Raw genomic sequence first — 13,087 nt, forward strand, 5'->3', positions numbered from 1 at the left:
CCATCCCTAATTCTCTTCACCCTTTAAAAAGTCATTTTGTCGACAGGTAATTTTCATTTCACTGCCATACCAGCTATGTTTTCATTTGTTTCTGGTTTCTTATTTGGACATTTCGTTGGTAGTTTAGAGCCCACTTATTAGTTTGTTACTTTGTTCCTTGCATTTTACGTTTGGTAAAATTTGGTTTTGGCTTGTGTTTCTTGTCTGGACTTTACCAGGTTTGGTTCTGTTTGGACATTTCGTATTTTGAAAACCCATATTTGTTACTCAGCATCTCATTTTTTATTAAATTGTACCCTTCTTTTTAAGCACCCCTCCCTCCAGTTCCTGCTTCACCCACATTCGTCCATTTCCCCCACAAAACCTTAACAGAAGTCAACAATGTATTGTGAGGTGTAATCATTATAACCATGACATATTTTTTAGGGAAACAATTGTCAAATCTCTTGGTCCTATTTTTTTAATCAAAAAAAAAAAAAAACTAATTGCATTTTTACTATAAGAGATAATTCATGTTGTTTGTTGGTTGGGTAGCCAGTGGCGCAATAGTGCTGATACCATACGTTCATAAATCAGACCAGGGTTCTTTTTTGTTCTAGCATTTAAAAAATGCACACGTGCAAAGGAGCTATTCAATTTATCTTTCCTCATCCATTGCAGTCAGTCCACCGATTTGGCACATGCTGAATAAATCAACAGGTTTGCATATACTTCTTCCAGTGTTTTGTGGTAATGTCCAAAATAAATGCGTAGCTGTATGGGAACTTATGGTCTAAATGTGCCCTTTATACTATATTCTATCCAATATATACTTTTATACTCTTCATATGTATTTATACGTTTACATTTCTAAAGTGCTCAATAAGTGTGAGGTTTTACGATTTCGCGGGCGCCTTCAGGGTCGGGAGAGTAGGTTTCCCAAGCCAAAGGAACTTTGTCTCTACAGCCTGGAGGCCACTAGTAACCTCCCTATCTGTTATCAAAGAGGTACACAGAGCTCCTCTCTGCTATCCCATACAACTTGAAGGCCACTATGAGGTCTGCTAGCTAGCTCATCAAGATGGCCTTGACACTGACAAATTGCAAGCCGAGAGCTTGCCTTTCTCCTCACAGAGACGCAGTGTGTTTATAAATTTTACTCATTTATTTCATCCGCACGCCGTCATAGCGACCAACATTATACACTACATATTGAATATGTGAATCCTGTCTAAACCAATCAGATTTATTTACTGTGTTCATATAAACGATGTGTAGTTTCCTTCTTGTGTTTTACAATAAATGAGCGTCCTAAAAAAGGAGGCGGGTGTTCCCTGAGCTGGGCCATCAAAAACCTAAGTTTCCGACTCAGAGTGTGTTCTTTTCTTCTTTTTTTCTACTCAAGTTTTAACCCTGACAGTAGACTAACTCAATTGTGGGTGTGGCAGCTTCATACAACAGCGTTTGTTTGCGTGCTTTTTCAACTATGAGCCCTTTTTTGCATGCATGTTTAAATCAGTCCCTATCAAAGCGACATTACACTGCAACAAAAGACACAGAACAACCCCAATTGGTACTGAACCTGGTGGGCGGAGGAGCATTTCATGTCGTAGTTGAGCACATCGGGCTCCATCGAAAAGCGACACCGGGCCTTCTTAATGCTCTCCTGAGAATCGGACTTTGGCAACTTTTCCTCATCCTTTTTTTTTCGGCGCCTGTTGCAACGCTCTTTGGCACTCTTGGAGCTCAGTTTAGACGTTTCAGAGGAGCTTTCGGCAACGCCGCTGACCTGGCCGCGCTCTTCCGATGTTACGGTTGCCGCCTGGCGAGCAGACGGGAAAACGTTAAGATTTCCAAACAAGTCATTTGATCCTTTGTAACACAATAACGCATCTCTGTTATTGGATTATATGTTATGACATTCAGCAGGAGAAGATTGATGGCCTTTAAACATCAAAACAACACTTAGAATAATAATAGACTACACAGGGACCTTTTAGACTGCAAAACAAATGGAAAAAATTAAGGATGAAATCAATATGAACACTTAACTAAATATATTTAAATATGGTACATTTAAAATTCATCCATCCATTCATCTATTATCTGCACCGCTTATCCTCAGTAGGGTCGCAGGGGCGCTGGAGCCCATCTCGGCTATCTTCGGGCAGTGGGCAGGGGACACCCTGAACTGGTTGCCAGCCAATCGCAGGGCACACAGGGACGGACAATTCGCTCGCTCATTCACACCTAGGGACAATTTGAACCGGCCAATTAACCTGACATGCATGTTTTTGGAATGTGGGAGGTAACCCACACAAGCACGGGGAGAACATGCAAACTCCACACAGGAGGTTTGATCTCATGACCTCAGAACTGTGCCGCACACGCGCTAACCACTGCGCTGCCGTGCTGACCCGTTTAAAATTCAACATGTAATAATTAAAGAACCAAAAAGAGAATCCTTTGCTCATTTTCTTAACTTTTTAACTAATTTCTTTTAAAATAAATTAAAAATAAAAGAAAAGAATAAGACCAATATATAAATAAATTAGAACAAATAATGAAATATAAATAAAGGCGAAAAGAAAAAAAACATTGAGATTTTTCTTGTATTTACTATGATTTTACTTGTTTTTCTAATGAAATGGAAACATAAATCTTAGAGAGAATAACATTTTAATTTGAGCTAATAGTAGATTGGGAAAGTTTCTTTTTACTTCTACATACTATTGCATTTTTATTTTTTTCTACTGGAGAAATTTTAAAAAGTATACTATAGTTATTTATTGTAAGATTATTTTGTGTCACGGTTTCCCATTAGCCCCGCCCGTTTTGCGCCAGCTGCGGCTCGTTGACTGCCTTCCCTCCTGTTTAAGCTCAGTGCTCTCACTCACCCTTTGTCAGTCCGTCAACGAACCTCTGCACCCGCAAGACGTCTGTTTTGACTCTGTCCGGTATCCTGCTTCTGTATCCTGTCCGGTATCGATCCCGTCTATCTCGCCCTGTTTGATATTTGACTCCAGTCTCCAGTGTCTTGTACTGATCCCGTCTGTCTCGCCCTGTCTGATACCTTGCTACAATCTCCAGTATCGGGTATCGTCCCTGTCTATCTCGTCCTGTTTGATATGGGACTCCAGTCTCCAGTGTCTGGTATCGTTCCTGTCTGTCTCGCCCTGTCTGATACCTTGCTACAATCTCCAGTATCGGGTATCGTCCCTGTCTATCTCGTCCTGTTTGATATGGGACTCCAGTCTCCAGTGTCTGATATCGTTCCCGTCTGTCTCGCCCTGTCTGATACCTTGCTACAATCTCCAGTATCGGGTATCGTCCCTGTCTATCTCGTCCTGTTTGATATGGGACTCCAGTCTCCAGTGTCTGGTATCGTTCCCGTCTGTCTCGCCCTGTCTGATACCTTGCTACAATCTCCAGTATCGGGTATCGTCCCTGTCTATCTCGTCCTGTTTGATATGGAACTCCAGTCTCCAGTGTCTGGTATTGTTCCCGTCCGTCTCGCCCTGTCTGATACCTTGCTACAATCTCCAGTATCGGGTATCGTCCCTGTCTATCTCGTCCTGTTTGATATCGAACACTAGTCTACAGTGTCTGGTTTCGATCCTGTCTGTCTCGTTCTGTCCGGTATCGACCCCATCTGTCCGGTATCTGCTTGTGTAACTAGTATCGATCTCGTCTGCCTCTAGCTTCCTGTTGTTCCACGCCAGACTTCTGTCTTACTTCATCCGCTCAGCGATCGCCGAATCACTGGTGTTTGTGTTAACACGCATGACCGCCCCATTTCCGTAAAATAAAGCTTGTGTGAGAAACGTTACGCATCTGGGTCCTCCTCCTGTTCTGGTTCTGGCAATTTTGTGTTTTCATGATTTTAAAAGAAAAAAACGATTTGACCCATATTAATTATATTTCTCATATTAACTACAAAAGTTAGTTAATATAGTAATTATAATTATTTCAGTTATTTTACAACTATGATTTACCCCAGATTTTTTAGAAAAATACAGTTGATTTTTTTTCCTAGTATTTGTAATTCTAAATAAATTGTTGAAATATATTTATTACATTTTATATTTCAGTTTTTTTTCTGGAAAAATAAGAAAACATGAATCTTACAATAATGGCAAACTTGTCTAATATAGCGAAGTGGTGGTTCATTTTTGTTAAGTTTTAGTTTTATTTTTCAAACTTTTGGAGAAAATAATCCTTCAAAATAAAATTCATATATTTTTCTTCTGTGTCAGAAAATAATGCTCATTTTAAGAATGTTATTTTTATTATTTATTTTTGCTACAAATGTGGTTAAAAAAGAAGAAATAATAGTTGTAGGCCCGCTGTTCTGAGGTCAAATCGAGCTGACGGCCTTCCTGTGCAGAGTTTGCATGCTTTCCCAGTGCCTTCATGGGTTCTCTCCAAGTATTTTGGCTTTCTCCCACATTTCAAAGAGATACATGTCCCTGGGTATGAGTCAACATGTGTATTGTTTGTCTCTGTGTGCCCTGCGACTGGCTGGAAACCAGTTCAGGGTGTACTCTGCCCATTACCCTTGGACCCTAGTGAGGATAAGCCATGTAGAAAATTAAAGGATGGAGAGATGATAGAGGTAACATCCAACTTACTCATGGCCACCCGTACTAACGATGGCGGTCAGCAAATGCTCTTTTTTTAAATTCAATACCCATCACTGCAGAGCGTAGCAGCCCGGTAAGACGTATAACAACATTGGCAACCTGGCAATCTCCCAATATATCGAGCAACTAGTTACCGTCGCCGCAGCAGCAGTTACTTTTCATAACTCCTTATCCGGTAACGCACAAGACAGGCCGACCTACCTGAACATCTTCTTGCTGTCGTTTGAGTTGCTCCATCATGGCCTGAAACTCTTCCTCCTTCTCCTGAGCCTCCTTAATGGTGGCCTGGCTCTGTTCCTCATACGCCATCGCCACCACCGCCAAAATCAGGTTGATTAAATAAAAGGAGCCCAAGAATATAACCAGCACAAAGAACACCATGTAGGGCTTTCCCGAAGCCCGGAGTGTCTGTCAAGAACAAAGGACAGTTATAAAAGTTGGAATCGGACCGAAAAATTGTAGCCCTTTTCATTGGTTTATTTCTTGATTCTAGCATTTTTTTTTTTGTTCAATTCTATTTATATACCATTTCACATCATGCAGTGTCGTTGATACCTTCCTGGTTTATCCACAAAAGATTTCTCTATCTGAATTGCATTGAGTAGATGTTGAGTTAATGTTGGGTCATGATAGCTAAGCAACCATTAAACAACTTTATCGTGAGTTTCTTCGCAAATTATATATTTTATGGCTGCCCACACTGCAAAATACAAAAACTTACCTCATTGGCAGAAAGTTGTGTTCATTAAAAGTATATATTTTTTCTTTATTTTAAGGATATTTTATCTTGTTTTTTTTTCTTTTCTTTTTAGTAAAATAAGAAAATCATTTTGCTTGTTTTAAGACTTTTTTTTGTAATGTTATATATTAATCTTATATCTTATATATATTAGTAAAATATTTTACCATTTTCTAGGTAAGAAAATTTGGATTTTTAAGATGTTTTATCTCGTTTTTCCCATAAAATAAAAACATATATACTCAAGACATATCCTACATGCCGACATTTCTTGTGTAAATATCATGTAAATTATAACTATAGCCTTATCCTCCTTGTTTTATAACCTTATCTTCTCTGTTCCTTTCTTGGCTTTTTACCTCACTGTGAATGTGTGAAACTGGAGTGTCATGCCCAATTTCGTTGTCACAATATGTTAACCCATTTTGTAACAATGACAATAAAGATTGTTCTATTCTATTCTAATTATCTAATGTAGTACATGTTAGATGGTTTTGCTCGTTTTAATACTTTTTTTTCCAATCATGGTTGAAAATGATTTATCATTGTCTATTTATGAACATTTTGTTACCAAGATCTAATATTTTAAAATTGGAAATATTACACCTCACATCTGATTTTTTTTCTGCCAATAGGAATTTGCTAAACATTTCGCATTGTAGAGTGGGGGGTGTTGTAAAAGGATAGTGGGGTATTTAGAAGTGTTCTAAGGGATGGGCGGGGCACCCGTATGATGTGGCAGGGGTAAACCAGTGAAAGCTATCGGGCCCTGCTGTTGAACAGAAGAGTGTGTTGTGTGACCCTGACCCGAGTGACATGGCCGCTTTCTCGTGTCCCGTTTCATGTGGAGGGACGAAAGCATGACCAACTTGGGTGCCGAGGTACTTAACTTGTTTGGGTGTTTGGGCATTTGGGTTAGCCATGGTCCAAAAAATGTGATTTTTTTTGCTACTTTTTCCCTTTTTATTTTCTTTGTTTTTTTTTTATGTGTTTGTCTTGCTGTCTGTCACCCCTCTCGAGGGATATTAGATGGATGGATGGATGGATGGATGGATGGATGGATGGATGGATGGATGGATGGAGTGATGGATAGATAGATAGATAGATAGATAGATAGATAGATAGATAGATAGATAGATAGATAGATAGATAGATAGATAGATAGATAGATAGATAGATAGATAGATAGATAGATAGATAGATAGATAGATAGATAGATAGATAGATAGAATATAAGTGATGTCATAAATCCCACTTGTTTTATCCATCTTTTGAGGACGCCACTTTGATATTAGCTGTCCAGTAAAGACAATATCACAGTTTCTAAGGACCAATCTTCTGAAAACAAGTATTTTGGCGCATATTGAGCCAACTTTGATTTCATTTTTATTGGAATGCAGGTAACAAAATGGCCGCCCACTTACATGGATAAAAAAGGTGAATAATATGCAGTTGTATTTTGTGGTATTTCTGTCGTACTATTACTCTAGTAGTATCTTTGTATTACATTATTGCTGTCGTGGTATTTTTGTAGTATTTCTGTGGAATTATTTTTGAAGTATTTCCATAGTAGTATTTTTTAGTTTTCTGTAGCATTTCTGTTGATTTTTTGAAGTATTTTTGTAGTAATTCTTTAAAGTTCTTGTAACATTACTGTAGTTGTATTTTTGTAGTATTCCTTTTGTAATGTTTTTGTAGTAGTATTATTGTATGAAAGTAATACTATGGTAGTCGTTTTGTAGTATTTCTTTGATATCATTTTCTATTCAGAATGAAATCAAAATCGTATATTATGTCGCTCTTTATCAGTACAAAATTTGATATTACGTTTTGTAGTATTTTGTGTTTTTGTTGCAGACACACAAAGGGCAAATGGGGACAGATTAAGCACCCAAAAACATTTTTATTAGTACAACTTTATTAACTATTATATTTTATGTTCATTATATGTTGACCATTTTCATTTGGCGGGTCAAATGAAAAAATCTGACGGTCCACCTGTGGTCCACAGGCCGCAGTTTGCTCGCCCCTGCCTCAACCAATACCTATCCATTCTAATTCGACACACCTGCGAGTTAGGTGTAGCTTTGTTTGATCAGCCCTTTTAGAAATGTATTTTTCAAATATCGTAACGTGAGAAGGCTTTGCCGTTATCATATTACCGCAAACAAACAAAACAAATCCGGCTCGTTAACCTCCGAAGCAGTACGTTCTTCATTTGAACAATCGACCTTTCGTGTAAGAGGCCTCAGAATTCATGGCAGACTAAAATCTAATTATTTTGGATGTACGATTCTCAACAAAAAAGGTTAACTGTTGGCTTTGATTCAATCATAGATGCAATGAAAAGGGCTAGACATATTTGATATATTGACTGATAATAATTGAATATAGGGCTCTTTGCAAAATCACAATAGTTGAAAAAAACTGTCCTAGCCAAAATACATTATTCCTTCGCCAGTTCGACGGTTGATTTTCTTTCTTCTATTTATAGGTTTTACAGATAAATACGTTTTATGGCATCGCTTTACAAGCACGGTGTCATGGTTGCCATGTCGCCCAATTGGCCGCGCCCGTGTGTGTCACGGTTGCCGTGGTGCCAAATTGGCCCCGCCCGTGTGGCGCCAGCTGCGGCTAGTTGAGAGATTGGCTTTCTGTCTATATTAAGTTCGGCACTCTCTTGCTTCCTTTGTCAGCCCGTCAAACGAACTTCTGCCCCACAAGACATGGGTTCTGACTCCTGTTTTCCTGTTGGTTTGTCCAGTCCGGTATTGTTCCCGTTTATTTTTGTCCTGTTTAATTTCGGGTTCCAGTTTTGTTTCCGTCTGTTTTTGTCCTGTTTGTTATTTTCTCCAGTTTTTTTTCCCGTCTAGTTTCTCCTGTTTATTTTTCGATATCCTGATTCGTTATCTAGCTTGTCTGTCCCGTCCTGTCTGGTATCGACCCCTTCTTTTTCTTTCTTTTTCTTCATTTTCTCTGCTTTCTTTAGTCCTACTATTTTCTATTTCCATTTACCTTTTTTTCCGCTTTTTCTTATTCCTTCTTGCACATTTTTATACCTTTTAGAAAAAAATCCTTACCCTTCTTTTAGTCTTTCTTTTGAAAAGACTGTAAAAATAGGAAGAAACTTTTTGCTCACTTTCAGTCTGTAGTTTGTAGTTTTCTTTGGACTCATTTTTGCTTGCACTAAAAATTTCAGTGACATCTTGTGGACAACTAGAAAACACTGTCCCTTTAACAGCGGAATGTTTTGATCGACACTGTTTTTGTGGAAAACCCCATATGTCCTGACCTCAGCCAGATCCTAGCTTCAGTGGACCCCAACTCAATTGAGTTTGAGACCCCTGCACTAAATCCATCGAAGAACTGCCTTCTGTTTCCGGGATACAGATTGCAGCAACCGGACTAGTGAAAATCAAATAACCCTTTATAGATGCCCTTTGCAATCGGGGGTCAAGTTTAAGAGACTACATCACGCAAATAGATGTCGATTCTGCATTTAAGTTTTAACATTAAATAAAGTATTCTTTAATTTCACTGAACGAAAAAATGCTATTGCCTTAAAAGTGTGCTCCGATGCCATCTTTTAACATTTTTTGCTCATAGGTGGCTTTCCAAAAGAATAGACTTACACTACATATGGATGGATACAACGGTGGTATTTTCTCCATGCCGGCATAAAATAAAATGGAAATGTCCGGGAGAAATCAACAAATACACCTGAAGCTTTTTCCAGTGGGTAAACTAGAGTTCTCGTGGTTCATTTGTGTTTTAATACAAGTCCAGAGTATTTATGGCATAAGACTATCCTAAATGTAGGAATATGCATTTAGAGTTAACAGATTGTTTTACATTATAATAAATCTATACATATTGGTTTGTTTCCCACTCTATGGAAATACACTTACCGTATTTTCACGCCCATAAGCCGCACAATAGGGTGCGGGTGCCCTCAACTTGAATGAAATATTTTACCCTGCAAATGCTCCGTGCTTTACTGTTCTATTACATTCCCCCCAAAATTAGATACAAACACATTTTAGTAAGGTGAGGGGTGACATTTAATGTTGGGGGGGGTGGTTGGGTTCATTTTCCGGCACAACACCGACAAGTTTACAAGTGTTAGTATTTACAAATACAGCGGTAGCAAAACTGAGTTTAGTTGTGGTTTCTTATGTATGGATTATAAATTAAAACACATGGACTAAAAACTTGTCGAAGTTCGTTTTCCAGAGTTCTCCAACTCGCGAACCTTCGATCCATTCATCTTCAATTCTTTCGCGGCGGCTGCTTGGTATTCATTTTCTTCCGCGTAGCGTAGAAATAAACACACCATGGCGGACGAAAACACGGAAAGCATTCAATGGCGGGAAAGTGAGATTTTGAATTGAATTCATATTTGGGGGAGAACTCTCTTCTGCCTCCGGTAGCACAATAGCTTGATACGTTAGCATCCATGATGTCATGCCCTGCACGGTTGTCATGGCGCCCAGCTGGCCCCGCCCCTTGACACCGGCTGACCTGCATTTCCTGATAACTCCTATGGGTACTTAAACGGGCCTTTTGGGACTGCCCTTGGCCAGATCGTTGTTGACCCTTGTTGAAAACCTGTTCATGCCTGTTTGATCTGAGTGATGCCTAGATTGTAATTTTGCCTGCTTTGTTTTGTTTTTGGTCCGTTTGTGTGTTGGACAACTTTTCTTTCTCAATTAACGTGACGGATCGTCTACGCAAATGAGTTCCAACTTCCTGATTCCCGACCCATTTTGTGACACATGAGCACTTCCGCTAACAATGCATTGCGTGTGATGTCACACGTCCTCTTACTCCCAAGTGGGATATGGTGGCAATCAAACAAGAGAAACTTAAAACAAGCATTTAGTGGGAAATGTCAATAATCCCACAATTGCATCGGATTTTGCCCCGTAAATTTGTAAATTCTGACTTGGCCAAGACTCGAAACGGTGACCCCCCGTTTTCGAGAGCAGGCACCCAACCCTAAGGCCACCGAGCTGGTGTTTGTCCACAGCTCTGCATAAGAGACTGCACAATTTGAGGAAAATTAGAGACATGTGTGCGCCTTATGGGCGTTGAAATACGGTAATGTAGGTGTTTATAGAAGAGATAAAACATGAAAACGAAGTGAATTCTCTCCAGGGGACGTTATGTTTTACCTGCTGGTACAGGTTTTCCCAAAAATCCTGAGTCATAAGTCTAAAGAGAGAAAGGAAGGCCCATCCAAACGAGTCAAAACTGGTGTAGCCGTAATCTGGGTTCTTTCCCACTTTGATGCACGAAAACCCTTCCGGACATTGCCTGCATTGAAAGACGAGAAACATGGCGGTAAAGAATTGAGAATTTTAATTAAACAACAGAAGACTTAACTTTGAAGTTTGCAAGTAATCCACAAGTATTTTAAACAATATTATTTGTCGACTTACCCAGCCTCGCTGCCGTTTCCACAAAGTAATGGATCTCGTTTTCCGGGGAGGAAATAATAATTTTCTGGGAGGGTAAAAAAATTGCGCCTTTAAATAAATGCCAGTAAGGTCTCATTGTTTTTAAAGCATCTTTTACATTGCAAAAAATAAATGAATAATCATGGTCATTTGTATATTTTATTTTTTTGATAAATTATTCTCATAGAATGAGAAAAAAATACACCGCTCTGATTAGCTCCATTCAAGCATTTTTTAGTTTTTTTAATCTTCACCGAAAAAAAAAATGTTTATGATAATCATGGAAACCATACTTAAAGTGGTATATGTAACTGCTTGATTCCATCTTTTGGCTGATAACATCATTGCAGCTCATTTTGTTGCGCGTGCAAGTATGTGAATTTTTCATACTCTCTCAAATAAACTCTTTCTTTTTCACCTTTTTGGGGGGTTTGTTTAGCATTTGGACTGTATTTAAAACAGTTCTTTGCTCACTTTCACGCTTTTCATTGTAGAATAAAAAAACACCGCCAGCACGTGCGTGAAACCACTCTTTCCGCCATTCCTCCAGCGTAATGCGCTCCGTGGTCGGAACATCGAAGGTAAAAGTAGGATAAGAGCAGGTAGCCGTGGTGAGAAAAAATATATAAAAAGGCTCTTTGAACTTAGTTGGGCATTGTTACACGTACTTAATCGAGACAATATTTGAGTTTAAACTTTTTAAGGACACCTCGAACTAAGAACATTATCTACATCTGCGAGGCTGGATGTGACGTCTGTTGAACATGTGAATGCCATGCAAACAAAACGCTAGGAGAGCTGCAAAACAGACAAGAGAGTGGAAGAGTGAGATGCTACTTTTCCCGTACGCGGAAATCAACATTGAGTGCCTGTTGTCTTCGTTGATCTGGATTGAAAAAGGCTCAAAGAATAGGGCCTCTGCTCTTTTTTTCTCTGCATTGGGCCATCCATCCATCCATTATCTGCACCGCTTATCCTCAGTAGGGTCGCGGGGGTGCTGGAGCCCATCCCAGCTATCTACGGGCAGTGGGCAGGGGACACCCTGAACAGGTTGCCAGCCAGTAATAGGGCACACAGGGACAGACAACTAACTCGCTCATTAGCACCTAGGGACAATTTGAACCGGCCAATTAACCTGACATGCATGTTTTTGGAATGTGGGAGGAAACCGGAGGAGCCCGGAGGAAACCCACGCAGGCAAGGGAAGAACATGCAAACTCCACCCTGGAGGTTCGATATCATGACCTCAGAACTGTGCCGCACACGCGCTAACAACTGCCGTGCTGCTGCATTAGGCCCAGCCACCGATTTCTCCTGCATTACTACTTTTGACCTACTGGTGCGTCAGTGTGGCTGTTGGGCCTTTTTGCTGATGAAGGGTTGCATAGTACAGCAACTCACCCCTTGTTGTGCTGTGGGCTTTATGTTCGGTGTCAGGTTGGGAAGAGCGAAGGGGAACGAATGTTTGGTGAATGTGAGTGTGTTCTTGACCCCCAGATCTAAGGGGATATGGCTTTGGTGGGTAGATATCGAGCTAGCTAGCTAGCTAGCTAAATAAACAGATAGGCAGACAGAATAGTGCATCATTTCAATAGTATCATTTACAATATCTACTCCAAAGTCCGTGTGTGTGTTTTTAGTGGGGTATATTCAACACTTACGTGCATCAAGTGAGTACTCAGTCCAGTTGAACGCTTCTTCCTGGTTACTGTATGTCTCATTCATGAACGTCCCATTGGAAAACGTTTTGTTGACGACAGAGTCATTGTGCACTGGCATGAACACGCACTTTTGCTTTAAATGGCCCATGAACAGTTGTAACCCTATGAGGGCAAAGACGCTCAAACAAAAGACCGTCAGGATCATCACGTCAGAAAGCTTCTTTACTGACTGGAACAGGGCACCGACGATGGTCTTCAAGCCTAGTAGATGCAGTGGTATCATTAGATTATGTCATCCACTAACAATATAAGGGGAAGCAAAAAAATAATATAAGAAATGACTTACCCGGGATAACTGAGATAGCCTTTAAAGCTCTTAGTACTCTGAATGTGCGTAGAGCTGAGAAACTACCAAGGTTTACAAACTCGGTGACATACCTGCAGGAAGGCTTGCAATTAGAAACAACACAATAAGGTTTAGCCAACTAAAGTTATTATATACGGTATAGTGCAACACTTTTACTAGTGGTCAGAAAAACCTGATGGAAAAGAGGCTAAACACAGCATTGTTCTGACATCTGGATATACATCTGTTACATTAGACAA

At 39.7% G+C, this 13,087-nt stretch overlaps 1 protein-coding gene across 1 annotated transcript in view; it reads right to left on the reverse strand.

Annotated features, from left to right (window-relative positions):
* scn1laa (sodium channel, voltage-gated, type I-like, alpha) overlaps positions 1-13,087 on the reverse strand; it is a 55,181-nt gene that overhangs the window by 16,155 nt on the left and 25,939 nt on the right. Inside the window, exons 7-12 of the mRNA XM_088352691.1 lie at positions 12,828-12,919; positions 12,482-12,742; positions 10,803-10,866; positions 10,536-10,677; positions 4,824-5,030; positions 1,562-1,801 (exon numbers count right to left, since the gene is read on the reverse strand). Coding sequence (XP_088208817.1) covers positions 1,562-1,801; positions 4,824-5,030; positions 10,536-10,677; positions 10,803-10,866; positions 12,482-12,742; positions 12,828-12,919 — 1,006 coding nt within the window. The remainder of the gene's footprint in view (positions 1-1,561; positions 1,802-4,823; positions 5,031-10,535; positions 10,678-10,802; positions 10,867-12,481; positions 12,743-12,827; positions 12,920-13,087) is intronic.

The sequence above is a fragment of the Urocampus carinirostris genome, chromosome 14, assembly GCF_059441175.1.
Source record: "Urocampus carinirostris isolate Australia breed hairy pipefish chromosome 14, RoL_Ucar_1.0, whole genome shotgun sequence".
Taxonomy (NCBI): domain Eukaryota; kingdom Metazoa; phylum Chordata; class Actinopteri; order Syngnathiformes; family Syngnathidae; genus Urocampus; species Urocampus carinirostris.